The sequence below is a fragment of the Nyctibius grandis genome, chromosome 1, assembly GCF_013368605.1.
Source record: "Nyctibius grandis isolate bNycGra1 chromosome 1, bNycGra1.pri, whole genome shotgun sequence".
NCBI classification, from domain to species: Eukaryota; Metazoa; Chordata; class Aves; order Nyctibiiformes; family Nyctibiidae; genus Nyctibius; species Nyctibius grandis.
In genome coordinates, this window is record NC_090658.1 from 131,126,814 (window position 1) to 131,152,753 (window position 25,940).

At 43.9% G+C, this 25,940-nt stretch overlaps 1 protein-coding gene across 3 annotated transcripts in view; it reads left to right on the forward strand.

Moving 5' to 3' along the window:
- KIF13B (kinesin family member 13B) overlaps positions 1-25,940 on the forward strand; it is a 153,583-nt gene that overhangs the window by 44,198 nt on the left and 83,445 nt on the right. For 2 of the 3 annotated variants that reach the window (XM_068398719.1, XM_068398726.1), the window contains exons 3-6: positions 19,140-19,152; positions 22,369-22,429; positions 24,972-25,064; positions 25,718-25,898. In XM_068398719.1, coding sequence (XP_068254820.1) covers positions 19,140-19,152; positions 22,369-22,429; positions 24,972-25,064; positions 25,718-25,898 — 348 coding nt within the window. The remainder of the gene's footprint in view (positions 1-19,139; positions 19,153-22,368; positions 22,430-24,971; positions 25,065-25,717; positions 25,899-25,940) is intronic. The other variant, XM_068398735.1, reaches the window with a different exon arrangement.

A 25,940-nucleotide genomic window follows, 5' to 3' on the forward strand; every position in this document is an offset into this window, starting at 1 on the left:
TTCTGTGAGGAGTTGCTGTCTGATACAGCCAATGCCAGCCAGCTCCAAGTCAGACCCACCGCTGGCCAAGGCTGAGCCCATTGGTGGTGGTGGTAGCACCTCTGGGATAACATATTTAAGAAGGTGGGGGGAAACTGTGGAATACCAACTGTATCCAGAGAGACGAGTGAGAATATGTGACAGCAACAACTCTGTGGACGCCCAGGTCGGTGAAGAAGGAGCGGGAGGAGGTGTTCCAGGAGCCCGAGCAGAGATTCTCCTGCAGCTCGTGGTGGAGACCATGGTGAGGCAGGCTGTCCCCCTGCAGCCCATGGAGGGTAACAGTGGAGCAGATATCCACCCGCAGCCTGTGGAGGACCCCGTGCTGGAGCAAGTGGATGCTTGAAGGAGGCTGTGACCCCATGGGAAGCCTGTGCTGGAGCAGGCTCTTGGCAGGACCTGTGAACCCACAGAGAGAGAGGAGCCCATGCTGGAGCAGGTTTGCTGGCAGGACTTGTGACTCCATGGGGGACGCACGCTGGAGCAGTTCGTGAAGGACTGCAGCCCGTGGGAAGGACTCACATTGGAGAAGTTCGTGGAGGACTGTCTCCCGTGGGAGGGACTCTGTGCTGGAAAAGGGGAAGAGTGTGAGGAGTCCTCCTGAGGAGGAAGGAGTGGCAGAAACATGTGATAAACTGACAGCAACCCCCATTCCCCGTCCCCCTGCGCTGCTCGGGGGGGAGGAGGTAGAGAAATCGGGAGTGAAGTTGAGCCTGGGAAGAAGGGAGGGGTGGGGGAAGGTGTTTTAAGATTTAGTTTTTATTTCTCATCATCCTACTCTGATTTGATTGATAAGAAATAGAACTAATTTCCCCAAGTCAAGTCTGTTTTGCTGGTGATGGTGAGTGATCTCTTCCTCTCCTTATCTCGACCCACGAGCCTTTCATTATCTTTTCTCTCCCCTGCCCAGCTGAGGAGGGGGGTGATAAAGCGGCTTTGGTGGGCACCTGGCACACAGCGTGGATCAACCCACCACAGTGTTTTTTCCAGGAAGATGAATGGCTCCTTAACTGTGTATGTGAACTATCATGGAAATAATCACTGAGACCACAAAATATTAAACACTTTTCCACATGGCACGTACCATACTTTTGTCTCACAAATAGATAGTTGGAAAAGGAAAAGAGAAGTTTAAATGAAAGCAGCTGCCTGCTGCTAGCAAGTATCTAGTGCTGGTGGCTACCAGCACAAAAGAACAGTGTGAGAAGGTAAACATTAGTTCAAATTTTAGGTTGGAGCTGACTTTTTTCTTTATCTTGTTTTAGGTTTTTACACTTGTAGAGTTTTAACTTTTTGCAGAGAGTATTGTGCCCAAAATGTTACAGAACCTACAGCTGCGTTCGCTTCATAAATTACACAACATTTGCTTATAACTGTGGTCTTTAAGTGATAGTAAAATTAATTTTTAAAGTTGCATATTTAGGTGAAGAATTTAGAAGTAATGAGCAAGAAATTTCATCAGATCACGACAAGGAAACGTGCTTGCTGTTCTGGGTTATTAGGTTTTTCCCCCTTCAGTTACAATGCTTTATGGCAGAATTGACTGGTGACACTTCACAGAAACATCTGCTCTGTAAGTTTTATGAAGGTGAAAACCACTCCTGTGCCACCAGGCCACAAGCTATTCGGAGAGCAGCTTCTTCTAGAGCACTGGCTCAGCTTTAACAAATTAATATGTTACAGGGCTGTAGCACATGGTCAGTGATGAGAACTGAGCTATTTCTACGTTTTCTGCAATGCCTGAGTGTGCACTTTGTATTGATCCTTCCTGACAGAAGGAACGAGCACACAGGTCCCAGTTTCTGAGTGATCAATTGCTCTGCTCACTAGGACTTTCTAAAAAGCTAGTTTATTACGGCTAAGTTTACAGAAAAGCCAAACAACTGTTACCCAGGACGGACGTCACAGATGCTTGAGTCGGAAAAAGGTTCTGAGCTTTGAATTCACAACTAACATTGGATCTGTCCTGCAGTTGTTACGTGTTTATTCACTGCGGCTATGTGAAGACTCATTCGTACTCTTGAGTGGCTATGGGAAGACTCATTTGGGCCCCGCACTTCAAGAAAGATGTTGAGGTGCTGGAGCGAGTCCAGAGGAGGGCGACCAAGCTGGTGAAGGGTCTGGAGGGTCTGACCTATGAGGAACGGCTGAGGGAGCTGGGGTTGTTTAGCCTGGAGAAGAGGAGGCTCAGAGGTGACCTTAGTGCAGTCTACAACTACCTGAAGGGGAGGTTGTAGTGCAGTGGGAGTCAGCCTCTTCTCCCAGGCAACTAGCGCTAGGACAAGAGGACACAGCCTCAAGCTTTGCCAGGGGAGGTTCAGGTTGGACATTAGGAAGCATTTCTTTTCAGAAAGGGTCATTAGGCATTGGAAGGGGCTGCCCAGGGAGGTGGTGGAGTCACCATCCCTGGCTGTGTTTAAGAAAAGCCTGGACATGGCACTTAGTGCCCTTGTCTAGTTGCCATGGTGGTGTCAGGGCAACGGTTGGACTCGATGATCCCCGAGGTCTCTTCCAACCTGATTGATTCTGTGATTCTGTGTACGTAGCCCTCAGTGCAGTATTTCTTGTTAGCCAGCTCTGCAGTTCCGTGCTCTGTGTGCTATTTTCCCAAATCCATAATACAGCACACGTGTAATGTCATGAAAAGGACTTTTTTTTAATTTCTACAGCCCTAAACAGTTTTTGCTCCAGAAACAGTGTCGTGAAAGGGTTTAAGGCTCCCTTTGGTGGGTTTGGTTTTGTTTTTTTTTTGCAGGGAGAGTTGTTGAAAGAGATTTCAAAAGAACAGGCATGCTGGGGAGATAAATGGTTCTGTGTTTAAGAGCAGTGCAGGAAGCGAATAGATGGTGTTGCTTGTGGGAGGCTCTTAGAAGTAATTAGTGATAAGAGTGAGGAAGGAGGAAATCTGCTTGGCAGCTGCTGCGCATTCAGCAGCGCCTCTGACCTTGGCCTGGAGGTGCTTCGACGCTGCTGGGGAAGGGTTTGCTGCCAGGGCTGCTGGATTTTCCTGAATTCCCTTTGAAAGACTTCGTGAATTCTGCTCAAAACTTGCGGGGTGTAACTTCGCATCATGTGTCTAAAAACCCTGCACGACTTATTCAGGCATTGTTTAATGTGTGTGATCTAAGTTGGTGACAGACTGGAGGACTCGGTTGGATTCGATGATCCTTATGGGTCCCTTCCAACTTGAGATATTCTGTTATTCTATGACTCATGTTTGCACTTTTTCGATGCCTAATAAGAGTACTAGGAGCAGTCTTCCGTCAGTCTGCCGTAGGGTGGGAATTGTATCCTCCTTGCAAACACTTCTCTGCCCCGCCGTGGGACAACATGAGACTTGGCAAGAGTGAATGAGTTGTTGGCCAAAGTCCAGATCCTGAGAGGTTGGTTGGCAGGAAAGTACATGGCAGGATTTAGTCTGACACAATTTATTTGGGTAAAAGGGATAAGTGATGGTGTACGGTGCGTGTTTCACCTTGCTAAATATCTGAATTCCCTTGCCAGAGCTGTGAAATGATAACTTGATCCTTGATTGCTTCTTACAGCGCTGCAGGTCGTAGTGTCTGGAAGAAGGTTTTGTCAGCCAAAATGATGTATATAGCTTTACCAACCCCAGTCACAATGCCTATTCCAGCTAGCTAACTTCTGCATTAATTTGTGGCCAGATGCTTTTAAACTATCTACGTTGTAGCTTCTGCCCTTGGTACCACTAGTCGTACATCTCTGCTAATACCTGTTGCTGATTCTTACTTTATTCCAGTCTGAATAAATTACAAACAGTAAAAAATTTACCAAAAAAAAATATGGTTTTGGAGTTGATGGGTGTTTGGTACAAGTGTTTAATGAAAGAATTTTTAGTACACAAGAATAAATAAAGATTTATATAAAAGATAAAAATAAAGAGAAGCTCACCATGAGCCGGCAGTGCGTGCTTGCAGCCCAGAAGGCCAACCGTGTCCTGGGCTACATCCCCAGCAGCGTGGCCAGCAGGGCGAGGGAGGGGATTCTGCCCCTCTGCTCCGCTCTCGGGAGACCCCCCTGCAGTGCTGCGTCCAGCTCTGGGGCCCCAACAGAACAAGGACACGGAGCTGTTGGAGCGAGTCCAGAGGAGGCCATGAAGATGCTCAGAGGGCTGGAGCCCCTCTGCTCTGGAGACAGGCTGAGAGAGCTGGGGCTGTTCAGTCTGGAGAAGAGAAGGCTCCAGGGAGACCTTCTAGCACCTTCCAGTACCTGAAGGGGCTACAGGAAAGTGGGAGAGGGGCTTTTTACGAGGGCATGGAGTGACAGGACGAGGGGGAACGGTTTTAAACTGAAAGAGGAGAGATTTAGATGAGATATTCGGAAGAAATTCTTTGCTGTGAGGGTGGTGAGACACTGGCCCAGGTTGCCCAGAGAAGCTGTGGCTGCCCCCTCCCTGGCAGTGTTCAAGGCCAGGTTGGATGGGGCTTGGAGCAACCTGGTCTGGTGGAAGGTGTCCCTGCCTGTGGCAGGGGGTTGGAGCTGGATGATCTTTAAGGTCCCTTCCAACCCAAACCATTCTATGCTTCTATGATTCTAAGATCATTGGTACAAGAAGTAGGGAATAAAAGCTTATTCAAAATGACCTTCCCCATTAAATACTTCAGGATTATCTGATTCCCCAAATGAGAGCCTTCAGTTGGAACACAATAGGCATGAAAGAACTGCAGTGCTTTGAAATAGTTATGTGGTGTGTAGACTCAACAATAGTTCACAAAATATTTCCTGCCCTTAAAAATGACCACAGTGATTTGCTGAGGTGGGAGGGAGAAGAATAGACAAAGCAGACGTGTAAGTTCATCACGTGGACAAAAGACGAATTTAGGAAATTTAAGGGCACAGAGGAATGCTGCAGCTAATCGGTAGCGCTTAGTTAGGCAGAAATGATTGGGGCTTTTCCCTCCAAATACTGAAGAAATTGGTATTTTGCAAAGAGAAAGAAATGGAAATGCTGAATATGCAAGCACTGTTTTAGTCCTGTAGGTAAGGACTGCTGCACCTTCAGGCTTGGACCTTGTAGCTGTACATTCAGCTGCAACTCGGCTTTACTGTATGCATTGTGTGCCCACAAGCCTTTCCTTTTCACTCCAGAGATGTTTTTTTGTTTTCAGAACAAGTTCTTGATGCAGTTTTATATGCTTTCATGCAATTCTAGGTTTAAGCAAATATTTAATTCTGCCTAGAGCACTATGGCAATTTTTCAGCAGTCCAGAACCATTAGTAGGGCATATATGGGACACGGGAGACGAACTGTCATGGTGAAGGCTTGCCTGTAATTTTCATAATGTGCTGTATTTTCCCTTTCCTTCTCAGCAAACAGGCCAATTATAGGTTGTTTCCCATCCTAGTGCTGGGAAAAGAACACCTGATTTGGATGGTACATTGAGGATAAGGATTTATTTTCTAGGTCAGGCAGAAGAGCAGCTTGGTGCAAAAATGTTACCCTGGAAAGCAGTAGTCAGAGGGGCTGTGGAGGCATCTGGGCTGCTTGTCTTAACGGTTCTTTGTGGTCTTAGTTTCTTTGGGACAAAATTTTTATCTATTTCCTCATGGCAGGTACTCTGGTAGTAAGATTCCAGTCCTGAGAGCTCATGATAATTTGGAAAAATACCACAGAAAGTAACTCCTGCTTTCCACAGTGGGGATATGAGTGAGGAGAGCACTCCCTTCTTAACATCGTCTGTGGCAGAACTATAATCTTGCAGCTGCTGGACTGTTTGAGTGAGTTTGCATAAACAGAGTGGTGGGTAAAAAGGCTTGAAATCTTCCTGTATCAGTGTATGCCAAAATGCTTCAAATTTCTGTTGACCTTCAGCATACGGCAAACGTCAAAGTGGATGTTGATTGCTGCCTGCTTTCTTATCTTCATAGTTTGCTAAAATGGGTTGGAGGAATATAGACAGCATTGAAATGGTTGGTTGGGAGAGAGGGAAGGTACATAGTCTGTGCTCTTGGGAAGAGTGAAAGACAGTATGACACTGTCCAGAGGAGGGCGACCAAGCTGGTAAAGGGTCTGGAGGGTCTGACCTATGAGGAACGGCTGAGGGAGCTGGGGGTGTTTAGCCTGGAGAAGAGGAGGCTCAGAGGTGACCTTAGTGCAGTCTACAACTACCTGAAGGGAGGTTGTAGTGAAGTGGGAGTCGGCCTCTTCTTCCAGGCAACTAGCGATAGGACAAGAGGACACAGCCTCAAGCTTCGGCAGGGGAGGTTCAGGTTGGACATTAGGAAGAATTTCTTCTCAACAAGGGTCATTAGCCACTGGAAGGGGCTGCCCAGGGAGGTGGTGGAGTCACCATCTCTGGAGGTGTTTAAGAAAAGACTGGACATGGCACTTAGTGCCATGGTCTAGTTGCCATGGTGGTGTCAGGGCAACGGTTGGACTCGATGATCCCAGAGGTCTCTTCCAACCTGATTGATTCTGTGATTCTGTGACACTTTTTTGAGAGATATCAAACACTAATTTTACTATAGCTGAATGTTTGAGGCTTCTAATATATGTCAGGATTTTTTGAAGTGCTCTTTTTGAGATGCCAGTGTGTTGACAAGCTTCCGTTCTCAGATTCCTTTTTTACTAGAGTGGCTCAGTTGCGTTGTGCTGTTCTTTCACCTCCCAGGCTCTTTGGACGTCGATGGGAGGCTTGAGCTGAGAGTACAGAGACATTGTGCAACAACCTCTGGCTTATCACTGTGATCACAAAACATGCATGTGCTGCAGTAAGGAAATTTAGGCAGTTACTGAACCGTGGAGGCACGACAAAGAACTTCTATGCTAATAACCAACCCTTCTTGCCTACAGCTCTTATCTTTCCCCTCCATACACAACTAGATCAACTCATTTGTGGTTTTGTGTTTGTGTGTGTCGTTTTAAAAACTGCTTGAGTTACTAACGTGGAGTTGGATCCAAAAGAGGCCATGAATAGACTTGCCACATGAAAATAACAGTTTGCTTAGTAGTTGCATGGTTCTGGATGCACCAAAAATGACTGAGGTATAAAGTTTTCACTGTGCATGTGCCTAGAACTGTCCTCTTCAACAGCTGAAGACCCAGTGACACTGAAATTGCACTGAGATTCAGAAAGTAACTGGATGCTAACCAATGAATTCCCAGCCTTGTAAATACATCGTGTGTGTACCAAACACAACATTAAAACTGATTTATTTACAAAATGTGGCCACAGCAATGTTCTCTTTTGAACTGCAGCTGTTTCAAAAGTTACCTGCTTGCTTAGTGGCTGGTGAACTTGCTGAACAAGCCAAAGTGAGTCCATGCATCTCCTCAAATAGGCATTGCCCTTTCCACGGAGAGGAGGATATACTCTTCACTTCAAGACACAGCAAATTCATGGAGCCAGAAAACAAAGTGAAAGAGGTAGCTTGACTTATTATTTAGACCACCAAGCTGGAAGGTGTCTCCCAAGTTGCGCTCTTTGTGATTATCTAACACAAATTGCATGGACAATCGTGAGATAAAGGACTGTAAGTTCTTTGGGGATGTGGTATTTACAGCAGAAAATATATGGTAGCAGGTATTATAATATAGAGCTTCTTCCAGGCCTGAGTAATGCAGTAGAAGGAGAGTACATGGGGGATGAGCCAGTACTCAAGACAACTAAGCGTAGGAGAGGCATCTCTTCTACACACTATGTTTAGAGGGAGTTAGTGCATGTTTAAAAGAAATAGAAAACATTACTAAAATTTGTTGAATGCTCTTGATAAATCAGTTGTTTCCCTGAGTTGAAGAGTCCTTTCAGTAATTCTGTAACTTGCAATGATTGCTCACTTCATATGAGGGTGAAGAGCTTGTGGGCTGCTCTGGAGGCTTGGAGCCTCCATGACTGCAGATGCTTTCATACTCCCATGAATGGCTCTTGCTCTTTATCATGGACTGTTCTTTTTTTCCCTCTTCCTTGCTTGAAGCAGAGAGTTGCTGAAGTAGATTCTTCTCTTGTCAAATGATATTGGATGCCCATGTCTGTGTATAAGTACGTGTGTGTAAATATAACCAAGTCTGTGGAAAAACATCAGCTCTCTTCCAAAACGATTCTGGATGATGTATTTGTGTTTTCAAGGAAGGCAAACAAACTCAGGCTGGTTTAAGGTAGAGTAATGAGTTTATGAATTGGATCATACAGCTGGCTGATCTACAAAAGGAGGAAATACTGGGCTTGGTGGAACTGAGAGAGTTCTTAAAATACCTTTTCATGAATTAAAAAATTTTGTTCTCATTCTTAGGTAGTCCTAAAGGACTTCTCTCTCCCTCCACCCTCCCTTTCCCACCTTTATTTTCTACTTGTAGCTGCCAGTAGACGCCCCTTAGACATTTCTGTGGATGTCAGCATGTTTTTCTTTCTGAAGTGAGGGAGTGTTGACAGTTCTCAAATCCTTCACGAGGGAAGTGAGCGGGGAGGTTGGTCCTGGGGAGGTTCTCTGGTGTGGTTTCTGTCAGTGGAGGAGGTACTAGCGCCAGTTTGGCTTGTTCCCAACTTTTACCATTTTGCTGAGTCTGTAAGAAAAACCATCTTGCAACAAGGAGTTGCAGTAAGCCTCGAGATCATATTGAAGTGAGAAAAGTGAGAAAAATCTTTCAAAAATATAGCTCTAGACTGCTCTAGCTAACTGAAAACAGATGCAGAAAAAGTTATTTTGAAAGATTTTTTTCCCAAGAGACCTGGTGACAGGTCCTCTGCCCTGGTAGCTCTGCTTAAATACACACACAAACTCATACAGTGAATAAAAACCACTTTTCTAGGCAGAAACCTGTAGGGCATGGCTATTTGATGTTGGAAAGGCTTCACAAAGGGAAAAAAAAATCTGTATTAAATTTATGGTGAAAATTCTCTTTGTTTAAAACAATTTTCTCATTGTTTTGTGAATGTGCCTGGTGTCTTTAATCACAAAGAGTTGAAGAAAGTTGCTGATAAAGAATTTAATTGTTCATGGTCATCTTCTTGAGCTCTCCTAAATCCCACCTGCCGCCCAAGAAAAAATGTAGGAAAAACCTGCATTTTCAAAATAAGCATTTAAAAATCTTACGATGAAGAAGCTGGAGTTAAGGAGGTCTAACCGCAGCTCTTCTTTCTTTGCAGCTTACCTTTGTGTTAGACAAGTTGTGCTGTGTTGCACAATGAATTGTCAACTTGCTCGCAAAAATACTAAAAAAAAAATCAGAATGGTGGCTGTTCTGAAACTGGGGCTTCATAACACAGTTTCTGCATTAATTGCATGTTAATTCTGTGTATTGACGGGAACTAGGGCTAACAGTATGAACAAAACCTTGACTGGGAGTCTTGGATCCTCTTGGAAATAAGGAGCTTGTGGCTTGGGGAAAGTGGACAGGCTGAAACTCATCTAATTGGAAAGTAAAATGCTTTTTAAAAACAAAAATCTTCCAAAAAACAACCCTCACTTCTGAATGAAAAAGTTCTGTGTGTGTATGTTTTCAGGCAATAGCTTAGTAAGAAGAAAAAAATTAGCTTCTATGTTCTATTTTTTTTTTGCAGAAGGGAAGTCCTGAATCAGCTGTTCAGTGCTGTGACATTTGGGGTAGCTCTGATGATAATTCAGAAGAATTCCAAGATAGATATCAGACTCTGATCTGTTGAGCATGGTTCATTCTTCATACAGTGATACTGTTGAGGGTTTGGGGTTGGTTTGGTTTTTTTTCTGATTACAGGTATGATGAAGTCATTCTAATGGCACAGTTATTCTCGTACGACCGCTCTTCGTACAGACTCTGTTGTGCCACTGAAAAAGATGCCTTGTGAAAATACAGACTGTTTTCCTCCTTCTGTAAAATACTGTTACTGAAAGTATCTTTACAGCACATAGTTATTTCCACATCAGGAAGGCTTTCCTACACAATTACCCAACTAGCTATTCTACCAGGTGTAGAGATTTTCCTCCAGAATGCTTTCCAGTGCCTTGGTAGCCTGCAATACGGCTCTCCTTTTTGAGTTCTCTAGATTTATCCTATATCACAGAATCACAGAATATCAGGGATTGGAAGGGACCTTGAAAGATCATCTAGTCCAATCCCCTGCCGGAGCAGGATTACCTAGATCATGTCACACAGGAACGCGTCCAGGTGGGTTTTGAATGTCTCCAGAGAAGGAGACTCCAGAACCTCTCTGGGCAGCCTGTGCCAGTGTTCAGTTACCCTCACTGTAAAGAAGTTTTTCTTCATATTTATGTGGAACCTCCCATGTTCCAGCTTGCACCCATTGCCCCTTGTCCTGTCAATAGATGTCACTGAGAAGAGCCTGGCTCCATCCTCCTGACACTTGCCCTTTACATATTTATAAACATTAATGAGGTCCCCCCTCAGTCTCCTCTTCTCCAAGCTCTATGTCTATGGCTTGTGTGGGCATTTTAGTGACTGCTTTTAGTGTAAACCCTGTGCTTTGCATAGGGTTCAGTAGATCGTTCTTGGATTAATCCTGTATAACAGTGACTTGGCTTTTTAGCCGCTTGCCTTGGGCTAAATGTTGTACTGGATGAGAGCGCTGTGCTTATAGACACAAGCATTGGTTGATACAGTAGAACAAGATTATCATATGTGTTTTCTGTGCACCTGTGCTTATCCTAATGCTTATTAGGAAGCATTTCTTCTCAGAAAGGGTCATTAGCCATTGGAAGGGGCTGCCCAGGGAGGTGGTGGAGTCACCATCTCTGGAGGGGTTTAAGGAAAGACTGGACATGGCACTTAGTGCCCTGGTCTAGTTGCCATGGTGGTGTCAGGGCAATGGTTGGACTCGACGATCCCAGAGGGCTCTTCCAACGTCATTGATTCTGTGATTCTGTACACATATATGGACACATACATGCTGCACTATCTGCCTCTTTGAGAGCTCATCACACATCTCCTTGGCTGGCTGGAGATCACGGTTGACTAAAGCAAGTTGTGCAGTTGTCCCAGAGGCAGAACAGGTTTTATGCCAAATCCCAGAGCAGGGGCTGTCTTGTTTCCATCTGGAGATCTATCAGTGGAATTAATAGGCTGCCAAATCATAAGAGGGCTTTTTTTCCTCCCTCCCATGGTTATAAAATGGTAGCTACATCAGGCTTTATTAAAAAATATATAATTCACAATAGTAATTGAAAGTTTGGGTACTGGCTGTTCACCAAACATTCTCTAGAGCACAATAGCATCCCAACATCTAAGTGTTTACAAACAAAAGGATAAAGTTGTAATCCCCTTGTCATAACACGAGTTTTATGAGATACATGCACCACTTGAATGTGGTCAGGACTAAGCAGATTATTGTACTAACAATACAGAAAATTTAGCTCCAAGTAGAAAACACCCCAAAGCCTCAAAGCTGCTGTTCAGTTCCTGAGTTCTTGGGTTTTGGGTTTGGTGTTTTTTAGTTTTTTTAGGTTTTTTTCTTTTTGAGTGAACTGGCAAAAATTAGTTTTGTCAGTAGAAACTAAGTAACCGCCAACTATGCCTGGAATGCCTTGGAGCAGTGGAGGAATTTTCCAAGTAACAGTAATTACTTTTGTGCCTTTTAGCTACACAAGTTTGGGCTTTGAACTGTGTATGCTCTTTCACATTTTTTTGGGATGTATTTGGGGATTTTGTTTTAAAGAGGCTGTTTTTTGCTTGCAAAAAAATCTTTTGCTCAAATAGGGCAGTGTGGTTTTCTCTCAAAGAGCTCAGTATTGCAATGGAGGTAAAATCGAGACTCCGTAAGAATAGTATTAATTGGAGGATATAATCCAGAAATTGGAGTCTAGTGGGTCTCAGCATTTTGATACTGCTTGGTCTACATGTAAAAATGGGGAAAGAATACTTATAAACTGTTAAACCCAACAGCCTTAAGCACTTTGCCTTCTGAAATAGTCTGGGAAAATGGATTTCTAAGTATCATAGGATAAAGAAGCCTGAAGTGATCAAACTTGATTTAGTTGACATTCCCTCTCATTGTATACCTCGCAGCAGCAAAATGTGTTGCAAGTTGTATTTGTCTGATATGTGGGAGGAGAGGAAACAGCTTCTCAATGAATTCTATTTCTTATCAGTTGTCATATTGCTGTCTTTCAGTTATGTCTGTGCTAGTAAAATAGGTAAATTTATTGTCTAAATTTTATTTCACCGTTTGCTGGCTTTCTTTTATGCCAGGAAAGAAATTCTGCAGCTGAAATTTATACAGGAAAACTGAACATTGCAGTGTCTTTTCTGACTAACTGCTGCCTCTTCAGAAAACCTTATTCTGAATCATTTATTCAGATAGAAAAAAAAAATACTACCAATTAAAAGATCTGCTTCAGAAAGATAGCTGGGCTCCCAAACTTCAAAGAAATACAAGATCTTCGTGGTATTTTTAGGGCCTCCATCCTTATCTGGTGTGCCTGAGACTGTCTGCCTTGAGATTTGCTGGTGCTAGAGCTCTTCAGTCCTTCCTACACCACTCACCAGCTTCTCCACACTGGGAAGCTCCCGTAGTACAGTGGAGGATATATTTACTTCTTCATGGTGGAAGGTAAACTTGCAAGTCGTAAGCTCTGTTATTCTAAAAGACTGCAAAGTAGTGGTTTGTTTAATCCTGCCTCCCGTTACAGGCAGGTGTCCAATACTGAGACAGCGTGAGCAGTGCACAGATCCTTGTGGTATTCAGCTCCTTCTACGCCCAGTATTTTCCCTCCAAGATATTGCTAGGGGTCAAACTGAAAAGTCTTGTTTGAAGGATGAGTTTTCAGTCCATGAAAGCAATTACCTTTTAACCCGTCGCTCTTCAAACAAAGCCAACGTTTGCTTAGTGAAGCTCTGCGCTAAGGTTCTGTGAGTGTGGTGTTTGATTTGTCTGAGGTGTTCCCAAGCGTCCTCACCCTGCTGCGTTGGCTTCCCCCCACCCAGAGGTGGTGGTGTGGGTTTGAGTGGGGAAGCTCATGGCAGGTGAGTGAGAAAGAGTAAGGGAAAACACTGTCCAGAAGCCACAAAAGAAATTGAGCGTTGTAGTTCAAGGTTTTTCATACAGGTACTATTTGGGGCATACTTAACCAGGGAAAGGAAGGAAGGAAAGATCTGTGGGTGCAACTGACTCTGCCCAGTGTAGTGTTAGTTATTTGGTTCCAGGGAATAGCTGAAATATGATGCAGTTGTATGTTTGTGTCAGAACACAGCACAGTTATTGTACTGCCTTTATCTACAACAAATTATTAATAAAATCACAGAATCGCGGAACGGCTGAGGTTGGAAGGGACCTCTGGAGGTCGTTGGACATTTGGCCTTTAGGTGCTACGTTCCACTTTTTCCATTGACTCAGTACCGAGACCAGGTCTGGGGATGCTTGTGCTGTTGTGTTGATATTCCCATGGGCACTGAGCAAGAGTGAAGGCATAATTACAGCACAGCATTTCTCTTCCAGATTTGCTTGGAAATGTGGAGTGGGCATCATGGTTGTAGGTGTTATAACAGGGTCTGTGGATGGGGGGTGTGAACAGTTTACTTGATACTAGATTTAAGAAGTATCAGAAACACAATGGTTTGGACTGTATCTATACAAACTTTAAAAAGAATAAACTTGCTACTATGTGGAGTTGTTCACAGAATCACAGAATCAATCAGGTTGGAAGAGACCTCTGGGATCATCGAGTCCAGCCGTTGCCCTGACACCACCATGTCAACTAGACCAGGGCACTAAGTGCCATGTCCAGTCTTTTTTTAAACCCCTCCAGAGATGGTGACTCCACCACCTCCCTGGGCAGCCCCTTCCAATGCCTAATGACCCTTGCTGAGAAGAAATGCTTCCTAATGTCCAACCTGAACCTCCCCTGGCGAAGCTTGAGGCTGTGTCCTCTTGTCCTATCACTAGTTGCCTGGGAGAAGAGGCTGACTCCCACTCCACTACAACCTCCCTTCAGGTAGTTGTAGACTGCAATAAGGTCACCTCTGAGCCTCCTCTTCTCCAGGCTAAACACCCCCAGCTCCCTCAGCCGTTCCTCGGAGGTCAGACCCTCCAGACCCCTCACCAGCTTGGTCACCCTCCTCTGGAGTCGCTCCAACACCGCAACATCTTTCTTGAAGTGCAGGGCCCAGAAGAGCATCTGAAGGATAAATTACTGTGACACATGATGCCAACTTTACTTTTAATAAAATGTGTGTGAATACAAATTGATTTAAGGCAAGCTGACTCAGAGGGGAGCATAAAGGTGGGATCTTCCACAGTGCTTGCTGGGAGACACTGGCACCTTTCTTCTCCTAAGCCCCAAGTAGTTTTTCCCCATCAGTATGTTTTTCTAGTTGTGTTTTTATCTACTCTCTAGCATTTATGCTGAGCAGTTCCTGCTGAAGGGCATAAAATAGCACTAATTATACTGGAATCTGATATGCTTGGTTTTGCAATGGTTATGGGAGATTGAAAGTGGAAAGCAATAAAAATTGCTGGGGATTTGCTGGGACTTCCCTGATTCATAGCTACTGTTGCAATTGTTTCCTCTCCCTTTTTCTTCTTTAACCTGAAAATTATTACTATATTTTGCTTTTCCAGAAGCTTCTGAAAATGATGAAAAGTTATGTTTCAGTTCTCCAAATCACAGAATCACAGAATCAATCGGGTTGGAAGAGACCTCTGGGATCATCGAGTCCAACCATTGCCCTGACACCACCATGTCAACTAGACCATGGCACTAAGTGCCATGTCCAGTCTTTAATCCAGTGTAGCCTCATGCCACGGGGCAGCATCAGCCAAATTTATAGTTTGGCTGTTGTTGCAGTCACTGCTGGCGTAGGAAATGTTATTTTTCAACAAAAAAACAGAAAAGAAAAATGCCTGGCTTGTCAGATCACATCCTACAGCCTCTGTACCTCTTCTCCTTGCTTTCTGCCTTGCCACCTCCTGCCTTTCTCCTCCCGTTTGCCCCATCTGCCCATTTCTGATTTAGGCAAGAAGCAGGATGTGCTGTGACAGATTTAGAGCATGTGCCCATTTGCCAGCTGGCTGCTCTCTCTGAGCTGGTGGGTCAGCTACACACAACAGATAAGGTCTGAGCTATCCTCGCCTCTTCCCAGTAATATTTCACCTCTACTCGTTTGCTGTGGTGTTTTCCCCACAAGATTTGCAAGATCTCTGCTTAAGGTCACTATACCTTCCCTCTGCTTTTCAACCTGGAAAGCCAGAGTAAAAACTGATCCAAGATATTACTAAAATAGCACCAATAGCTGTGGCTGAAGGCAGCTCATTGTGCTTGAACGTATCATTTAATTATTGGAGATTCTATTCTTTTATTAAAAAAACAGAAGCAATAGCAGTGTTGGACATATACTGATGGTCTCAGCTGGGAAACGCTCTGGTTTTATCTGTTTTTTTAAATTGTGCATAAGATCTGTGAAACCACTAGCATTTTTATATGAAAGCAAGTGTGTTTTGGTCAACAAGCTTATACCGTGTAAGAGCTGGCTTAAAAAGAAATGATTACTCAGGGCTGCATGTCTTCATTCATCCTTGAAACAGCATATATATTCACTTGGCTGCAACAAATAAAATAGTGATAAATGTAGGCAGTTGTTTTAGAGTATTCCCTTTCCCTTTTTTTAATTTTAGAAACCCTAGATACATTAGATTACCCCTACTTCTGTTTGAGTTGAAAAATGATAAAAGACAGGAGCTGGCAAAGGAAAGCCCTGTCAGTCTGGATTCAAGTGAAAATGCGTAGCTGAAAACATCTTAGCGACATCCTGCAGTAGCTAAAAGATAAGTTTTCCCTTCCTGTCCTGAACCTTTCTGCTGCATTTGAGATAATGTGAATTATTGGCTGTCAGCCAAGGAATGATAGCAAGTCCTGCCTGCACCTCTGCAATGGCAGCATCCTTGGGGGAAGCTGCCAGATAACCTCTGGATGGGTGCTTTGGGAGCCCTGCAATTATCATTTCGCTGTGTGCTCCTTTTCTCTCTGCCTTGCAGACACTGGTTTGGATATGGGTTTCGGTGTGAGCAGTTTGCAGGTGACACAACTGTAAACGATCTTTTCTGCTTTAGAACTACCTGTGATTCTTTACAATTCATTACAAGTACAAGTTGTCAATATTAGGATCCTCTGGGTTTGGTTTTTTTTTTTGTTAGTGCCAGCCTTAACCATAGGAAATGTTCTTTGCATACATTGCTGTCGTCTGTGTTTTCATAGAATCATAGAATGGTTTGGGTCGGAAGGGACCTTAAAGATCATCTAGTTCCAACTGCCTGCCATGGGCAGGGACACCTTCCACTAGACCAGGTTGCTCCAAGCCCCATCCAACCTGGCCTTGAACACTGCCAGGGAGGGGGCAGCCACAGCTTCTCTGGGCAACCTGGGCCAGGGTCTCACCACCCTCACACCAAAGAATTTCTTCCTAATATCTCATCTCAATCTCCCCTTTTTCAATTTAAAACCGTTCCCCCTCGTCCTGTCACTCCATGCCCTTGTAAAAAGCCCCTCTCCCACTTTCCTGTAGCCCCTTCAGGTACTGGAAGGCTGCTAGAAGGTCTCCCTGGAGCCTTCTCTTCTCCAGGCTGAAGAGGGAAATCAAGTTTTGTTGTAGGAGATACTCCCCTCCTCTATAGGTGATGCTGTTGCTTGGTATTTACCTTTCCATCACCTCTGAGATGGACTGTAGCAATGCACCGTGCTTGGGCATGGAGCCTCCTCTAAGTGCTTTCAGTGTGTGCTTGTAGGCTGCTGTGGGTGCTGTGTCCCCGTAGCTATTCATTTCCCACATGATTTTGAATCAGACTGAAAATCTTTTCATGGGTTTCTGGGCCCAGCTCTCGCAGCACGCAGCTGCAGCGTTAGTGGGTTCGTAGGGGCACAGCACAATGCTACGTAATACAGTGTGTGCCCTTAATGCTTTCCTCAGGGAAACATTTAAGTTTCCATTAAGAAAAGACTGGACATGGCACTTAGTGCCATGGTCTAGTTGACATGGTGGTGTCAGGGCAATGGTTGGACTCGATGATCCCAGAGGTCTCTTCCAACCTGGTTGATTCTGTGATTCTCTGATTTGTCCGATTTATTCTCGTTTTCTCCAAAGCACACAGAACAAGGTACAGCCCCAGATAGCTGTGCTGTACGATAAACACTGCACGCTGGGTTTGTTAGGTGTAGGGCTTCCATTTGCGCACGTTTGGATTGAGTGAAGCTGCGAGACGTGGTTTTGTGTGTTTGTGCAGCTCTTTAGAAAATGAGATACTTAAAGACCTTTAGTCTGAACTAAGCTTGATGGTTTACATAGCCTATTATAATCCAGCCTCTTAAAATTGTGTATGTGGTATTACTTCTGACAGTATATCCTTATTGCTGCTTTAATCCAAATAATAATGTGTCCTGCATGGATTGGGTCCAGAGGAGGCCACGAAGATGCTCAGAGGGCTGGAGCCCCTCTGCTCTGGAGACAGGCTGAGAGAGTTGGGGCTGTTCAGCCTGGAGAAGAGAAGGCTCCAGGGAGACCTTGTAGCACCTTCCAGTACCTGATGGGGCTACAGGAAAGCGGGAGAGGGGCTTTTTACAAGGCCATGGAGTGACAGGATGAGGGGGAACAGTTTTAAACTGAAAGAGGAGAGATTTAGATGAGATACTAGGAAGAAATTCTTTGCTGTGAGGGTGGTGAGATACTGGCCCAGGCTGCCCAGAGAAGCTGTGGCTGCCCCCTCCCTGGCAGTGTTCAAGGCCAGGTTGGATGAGGCTTGGAGCAACCTGGTCTGATGGAAGGTGTCCCTGCCCGTGGCAACGGGGTTGGAACTAGATGATCTTTAAGGTCCCTTCCAACCCAAACCAGTCTGATACGATTCTATGATTCGATACGCCTCCATATCTACGGCCCGCCCAGGAGCCGCAGAGACAGCTGAGAGCCTGCCCCAAGCATGCTGCCAAGGACTTTGGGAGAGCTTTTATTCAAACCTTGCCAGATGGCAGGGGGGAAAGTGGTCCTGTTGTTATTGCTTCCTTGAATGACCCTGCGACATGGCTGTCGTGGGGTGACCTTGACTGAAATAATCATCCTGCGTAGCAGGTCACGCCAACTGCTGCCATCCAAAGTCACCGTTGTTCCTGTTATGTCAAATGGATATGTGTATTAGAGACAAGCCTGAGTAAAAAGAGATGATGGAGTTGCTTAATAAATAATTATTTTTGAGAGGCAACGCTGAGAAATTGCTATTTTTAAACTCACTTCTTAAGCCATATGAGCAGAAAGAGTTCTGAGAGTAATCCTGTGTGGCTCCCGTGTCTTTCTCCTGCTCTGTTCAAAAGGAATCAGTGATGCTTGTCACAAGACTTTACTTGTTACTGATGTCAAGAGCTTCCTAATCTTGTTTGGAAGGTGCAGGACAAGGAGAATATCAGTTCTTTGCTGTGTTTGCTGCATTTCTCCAGCCTTCTCTGTGTGGGGAGGCTGCGTAACCTGCTGTCGGCGCTGACTGATGCCGTGCCGTTGTTTTAAAGGTCACTTCAGTAATTTGGTAGTTGTTTAAAAAAACACACAGACAACTCCCACCCCCCAAAGAAACCCCAAACAAACTTTTAAATCATGCACATAACAGATGAAAGGAATTGCTGTTTTCTGCTCATTCTTTTAGGGAGACAAATGTTTCCTCTGCTGTCCCAGCAACCAAGAGAGAACTGAGCTGGGCAAGTCCAAGGGACTCTGAAATTTCCTCTTAAATAACTCTCCTGAAGTTCCTGTTTAAGTGGTTTTGGAAATTTTTACATTGTTTGGGTACTTTGTTTTTCAGAGACACACACAAAACTAGGGAGAGACAGAGGTGTCACAGGAAAAAAACCTGGGAGATAATGAGGAAGAGATGGTGGCAGCGTGAGGAAAATCTCAGTGGCTTTGAATTTAAAATCAACTTATTCAAAGCAGCATCTCAAATCTTCCTCTCGAAAAGAGATACGCATTGGTTTATAAAATGACTTGGGATCTGTAAGCAAGGGGAGATCTGAGGAGAGAAATGAACTTTTTAAATACAGCGTTCCAATGATGAGATATTAATGATAGAGTAATTAAGCTAAATTCTCTATAACTAACAATCTTTGTTTTTCTTTTGTCTTTTTCTTACCCCAACCCTGTACCAAATCCTTTCTGCTCCTGATGCTTTGGGGAACTGTAGGACCCAACCAAAGGTAAGGGCTTTTATTGCATGTTAAATCAGTGTGTGAAAAATTGTTGTATCACTTAGTTTTGGGTTATCCAAATATTAAAAGCATTTTGAAAAACAGCTCTGTGGTTGATCAGCTGTTGAGTAAGAAACTCGAAGCATCTCCTTGCTGGGGAAGAGCACGGCACAGCCTGTGCCAAAAAATGAGTCACAGGAACAAATGAGAACATACATACTCAGCATTACAGACTTGTTATTTGTGGGCTTTTAAAAGCGTTTTCTGGTATTTGTGTTAAAGCAAACTCATTTTGTTGTTATGGTTTATGATCCCATGACTCTGTATTTGGTATGCAGATACCTACCTCTACCCTAGCATATCAAGGTTCAGCTTTATTGATGTGGTCATAGGGACAGTAATGTCTTATTAAATGCTCTGAAGGCGTGGGATGTTATAATAATATGCTTAATTGTATAATAAATTCAAAGAACAAAAAAAAATGTAACTGTAAATAAACAGGCTGTTGTTTCCTCAATTAGAGGATATAAAATAACAACTTTTATCTTTTGATGCTGGGGCATTAATATAGGAAAAAAAAGTTACATTAGTATTGGAAAAAATAACAGTGTATTTTTGAAGATAAGTTATTTAAATGTCAAGGCTTTTGCTATATTAAGCATTTTCATAAACGTAGGTAGTACGTTTGGATGTGTTGGTAGTATAGAATTTCAAATCTTGAATAATTTTTCTAATTATTTTAGTTACTATAAATACTTGGGGAAGATTTTCTTTATTGCTCTGTGAATGCTTAAATAATTTTTCAGAGTCTATGACATGATCTATTAGGAAATGCTCTAACTGAGATGATTCACTACATACTCAGTATTTCTTTTTAGCGTTTTCTCATTATTAATATAGTTATGATGCAACCTATTTTGTTCCTACAGTCTTTACTAGTTAAGAAACGTTGAGTTTGGTTACCTGTGCAGATGCGAGTTCTTGGTCAGCGCCTTTAGCACACAGACAACAGACTTCCCTAAAATGGAACGTGAAAATGTGTTAACAGATAAAATGAATCACAGAATCACAGGCAGGTTTGGGTTGGAAGGGACCTTAAAGATCATCTAGTTCCAACCCCCCTGCCACAGGCAGGGACACCTTCCACCAGACCAGGTTGCTCCAAGCCCCATCCAACCTGTCCTTGAACACTGCCAGGGAGGGGGCAGCCACAGCTTCTCTGGGCAACCTGGGCCAGTGTCTCACCACCCTCACAGCAAAGAATTTCTTCCTCGGATCTCATCTCAATCTCCCCTCTTTCAGTTTAAAACCATTCCCCCTCGTCCTATCACTCCATGCCCTTGTAAAAAGCCCCTCTCCCACTTTCCTGTAGCCCCTTCAGGCACTGGAAGGTGCTAGAAGGTCTCCCCGGAGCCTTCTCCTCTCCAGGCTGAACAGCCCCAACTCTCTCAGCCTGTCTCCAGAGCAGAGGGGCTCCAGCCCTCTGAGCATCTTCGTGGCCTCCTCTGGACTCGCTCCAACAGCTCCGTGTCCTTCTTCTGTTGGGGGCCCCAGAGCTGGACGCAGCACTGCAGGGGGGGTCTCGGGAGAGCAGAGCAGAGGGGCAGAATCCCCTCCCTCGCCCTGTTGGCCATGCTGCTGGGGATGCAGCCCAGGACACGGTTGGCTTTCTGGGCTGCCAGCGCACGTTGCCGGCTCATGGTGAGCTTCTCATCACCCATCACCCCCAAGTCCTTCTCCTCAGGGCTGCTCTCAATCCATTCTCCCCTCAGCCTGTATTTGTGCTTGGGATTGCCCCGACCCACGTGCAGGACCTTGCACTTGGCCTTGTTTTCAGAAATGAAGTTTTCAGAAATAACGGAGTGAGGGTTCAGAAGGTGGATGTGAGATGCTGACGCGTGTGCTTGCCCTGCCAACGTGATCTGAAGCGATGCAAACATTAGGTGCAAAGCAGGGCAGAACATCTAAAGGGGAAAGAGCAGCCTTCGTTAAGCTTAGGGGAGAAATAAACAGCCAAAGAGCAACACATTGTAGTTCCCTTTTCTTACATCCTACAGAGTAAGTTTTGCCTGTGTGAATGTAGGTCAAATCACAGAATCAACCAGGTTGGAAGAGACCTCTGGGATCATCGAGTCCAACCGTTGCCCTGACACCATCATGTCAACTAGACCAGGGCACTAAGTGCCATGTCCAGGCTTTTCTTAAACCCCTCCAGAGATGGTGACTCCACCACCTCCCTGGGCAGCCCCTTCCAATGGCTAATGACCCTTGCTGAGAAGAAATGCTTCCTAATGTCCAACCTGACCCTTCCCTGGCAAAGCTTGAGGCTGTGTCCTCTTGTCCTATCACTAGTTGCCTGGGAGAAGAGGCCGACTCCCACTGCGCTACAACCTCCCTTCAGGTAGTTGTAGACTGCACTAAGGTCACCTCTGAGCCTCTTCTTCTCCAGGCTAAACAACCCCAGCTCCCTGGATTTTTTTTTTCTTACAAATACGTGTCCAGGGGAGTTGTTTTTGCAAATGCCTGTTTTTGCAGCCTGAGGTCCCAAAATATGCACTGTTTTACTGGAGATCAGCTTTCATGGTGAAAGGTGACTGTGGACCTTTAAATGGATATACCATAAAACTGAAACTTCTCTGTTTAAAAAGATTTTAGTGCTACTCTTCTCCTGATAAAACTCATTTGCTCTATGTTGTTCTTTACAAGAATTAGACTTTGGTGGTGACTGCTTCTGTTTGTCAGCAGTATATAAATACATACTCCTCTTGTACGGAAAGAAGGTCCTACCCTAAGGCGTGTTTTTATTTTGTGCAGACAAGAGACACCGGGAGATGGTTGGCAGAAACAGCCAGGAGACATCTGTCAGTTTGCAAACTAGAAAGTCATGTGAAAAATGAATTGTAAGGATGGGTTTAAAGGAAGATAAGGAGATCTCCTTGACATCCACTCGGTTGCCACATGGAGAGCTTTTGGAGAGCGTGGAAATAGGAGTCATACTGTAGAAAGGAAGAAATAAAAACAAGGAACAAATAAAAGCAAGGACCAGGCTTGCATATAGGTGTTTGTTTAGGTTTCAAACACATGGAAAATAAATCATTCTATGGGAATGTGTATTATGTTCAGAATGGCCCTGAGGAGCGTGGAGTTAGCCAAGCTGTCAACATTTCTGTAACGTGTTTGATTTGGCAACAGTTTTTATAAGGTGTCCTGGTTGTTTTCCTACAGGTGTTTGCTTACGACCACTGCTTTTGGTCTATGGATGAATCTGTCGAAGAAAAATACGCAGGTAATATTTACTGTGGCTTTGTGCTTGTTGTCTCCCAAGTGTGAATGAGCTAATTAAAATACAGTATTTGCTAAAGGGCACAGACCATATGGCACGAAGTGCCTTCCCCTATATGTCCGCTTGTTGTCAAAAGAAAAACTGAAATCTTCAGTCATTCCTGTTTCTCGTCTCTGAAGATGATAATAGCAATAGGCATTGCTACCTGTTTGCAGTGTAGGAAATTGAGAAATCCATCACAATAATGGGTTACTCATATTTACATCTCTATTTAAAATGCTGTTCCAAGTCCGTCATTTTAAAAGCATCAAATCTGCTTCTTTGCAGGATTTGAGTAACGTTGCTAAATGTAATTTCATGTTTCACACTGCCAATGCGTGTTTGTCATCATGTTAGAACTTCATAATGGAGTACTAAAAAAAGCCTAATTTAATATAGGGGTATGTGAATTCTTATGGTCTGGTGAGAATGTGTAATATATTTAATTAAAAGTTCTCTGTGTATTATTATGACACATTTCGGCAAATAGTTATGGGAAAGTATGAAATATATTTGAACTTAGCACTCTTGTGATCTATTCCTTTCATACTTGTTATCTCTTAAAATTGGGAGTCATTTAAGCTTGTTTACATTTATATTAAAATAAATCACAAGAAAAATAGAATATGCATATGCTTCTAGGTTTTAATTTCTCTAACAAATAACTAATGAATAGTAATTTAGTGAGGAATTGAGAAAAAGTGACACTTTCAGCCATACAAATTACGTAGGAAGGTAAACTTTTTGTTTCTCAAACTAATGGAGACTCCTGTGTCACTTATATTATGGTCTGTTATACATTGGAAGCGTTTGGTCCAAAACCATGCCCCTGTGCTTAGCTAGGCACAGCTATTAGTAATTTTGATGGGGAATTTTGCATGCATAAAATTCTGAGTGGGCTTAGATATAAAGATACAGACTTCAATCAGTGAGAGAAAGGAAAAGCTTTCAGAAACATTAAGATATTTGAGAGGACTTTTCAGTCCATAAGGTTGTGCCATGTCTTGTTCAGACTTTAGTTCCTCTGCTTGTAGAAGAAATTCTGAAAAGAGAAGGTTTTGTTTAAATAGGTAATACCCAAATATATAGGTAGTACCCAAATATACTAAGCATTTCTTCCTCCGCTTGGAAAAGGAGCCAACTACAGATGTAGTTCAATAACAAGAGAATCACAGAATGGTTAAGGGTTGGAAGGGACCTCTGGAGATCATCTAGTCCAACCCCCTGTCAAAGCAGGGTCACCCAGAGCACGTTGCACAGGGTCGTGTCCAGGCAGGTTTGAGTATCTCCAGAGAAGGAGACTCCACAGCCTCCCTGGGCAGCCTGTGCCAGGGCTCTGGCACCCTCACAGCAAAGAAGTTCCTCCTCATATTCAGATGGAACTTCCCATGTTTCAGTTTGTGCCCGTTGCCCCTTGTGCTGTCACTGGGCACCACTGAGAAGAGTCTGGCCCCATCCCCTTGACACCCACCCCTAAGGTATTTGTAAGCATTGATAAGATCCCCCCTCAGTCTGCTCTTCTCCAGCTGAACAGCCCCAGCTCCCTCAGCCTCTCCTCATAAGAGAGATGCTCCAGTCCTCTGATCATCTCCGTACCCCTCTGCTGGACTCTCTCCAGTAGTTCCTTGTCTTTCTTGAACTGAGGGGCCCAGAACTGCACCCAGTTACTCCAGGTGTGGCCTCACCAGGGCAGAGTAGAGGGGCAGGAGAACCTCCCTTGACCTGTTGGCCACACTCTTCCTAATGCACCCCAGGACACCATTGGCCTTCCTGGCCACAAGGGCACATTGCTGGCTCATATATCTTGTTTTTTCCTAATGCGTGTCTTGTGCTAGAATATCTCCCACATAGATGTGATTCCTTCTCTGCAAAAATCTCCTCATGGTATTATTTAATACCTTGTACTTATAGAGTAAAATTATCTAGTGCTCTACTAATTGCTCTGGATTAAAATCAAGTGGCAGTCATTAAAATGTATGGGTTGAGTGTATTTTGAGGTGGTATCATTGGTAGATGAAATTCTGCAGCTGGCAGTAGATTTTCTGCTGATAAAACTTCTGAGTATGAACTTTGATAGGATGTTGGTTTTAAGCACATATAGTTATGTGCGTGATAATCACAGCTTCTGATTTTTACAGTAGCATAAATCTGGAGCACGTCTACGGGCTGATGGTCTTGCTCTTACAGGGGGAGCAAATACTGATTGTTAAATATCTTGTTTGGGTAACAACAGCAGGAAAACACTAACTGTTTGCTTTTACATAATTATTGAAGGATCCAAATCAAGAGGAGGGGGGAATCTGGGCTGCCCAGGGAGGTGGTGGAGTCACCATCTCTGGAGGTGTTTAAGAAAAGACTGGACATGGCACTTAGTGCCATGGTCTAGTTGCCAGGGTGGTGTCAGGGCAATGGTTGGACTCGATGATCCCAGAGGTCTCTTCCAACCTGGTTGATTCTGTGATCTGTTGCTTTGTTACAATAGTAGCTTGTGTGTTTTCTTTCTTAGGTCAAGATGTTGTTTTCAAGTGCCTTGGAGAGAATATCCTTCAGAATGCCTTTGAAGGCTATAACGCTTGCATCTTTGCCTATGGGCAAACTGGTAAGTCCCTTCTAGACGTAAGCAAAAAATCCTGTTGACACAAAAGGCGTTAACGTTCTGCCTGGAGACTCTTCTCACGGCTGTTGTGACATTGTTTCAGGAGAAATGCCTTGTAATGTAGATAAGAAATGTTTTTCTCTTTTCTAACGTTAGATACGATGTGGACAGGATGAGAAATAGGATTTTGTTGCTGCTGGCTGCCCTTATTTCTCACACCTTAGGTTATAATCTTTGACATGATCGTGGTCGACCTTGAGTTCGGTGAATCACGCATGTTTTCTGCCTCTGCAGATAGAATAATCTTTAGTTGTCATTTTAAATGTAATATGCAAAAATCAGTATGCTTGTGCAACTGATTTTTCTCATTGTGGCACATACGTGGGTGTTAGTGGGTTGTCTTCTACAGTTTCACTGTATCTACCTGGAAAAGTCTTCTCTGTCAGTTTGAACTAAATTTCTTGTTTTGCTTTTCCTTTTATATAAATAGTCTTTAGCTAAATGGTGTTTTGATTACTCTGAAATAGAAAACTGCACAAATATCTTTCACTGAAATGCAAATGATTTTTTTTACCTCTTCTCTCTGTTTCCTTTCCATGTTCCACACAGCAAGATACTTTGTTGCATGTACACTAATCATAGATTCAATCACACAGGATCTGGAAAATCATATACAATGATGGGTACTGCTGACCAGCCTGGATTGATCCCTAGACTTTGCAGTGGACTCTTCGAAAGGGCACAGAAAGAGGAAAATGAAGAGCAGAGTTTCAAAGTGGAGGTGTCCTACATGGAGATATACAATGAGAAAGTCAGAGATCTTCTTGACCCAAAAGGGTAAGTAATTTATGTGTCAACAGCGCTGTAATATGTTGTCAT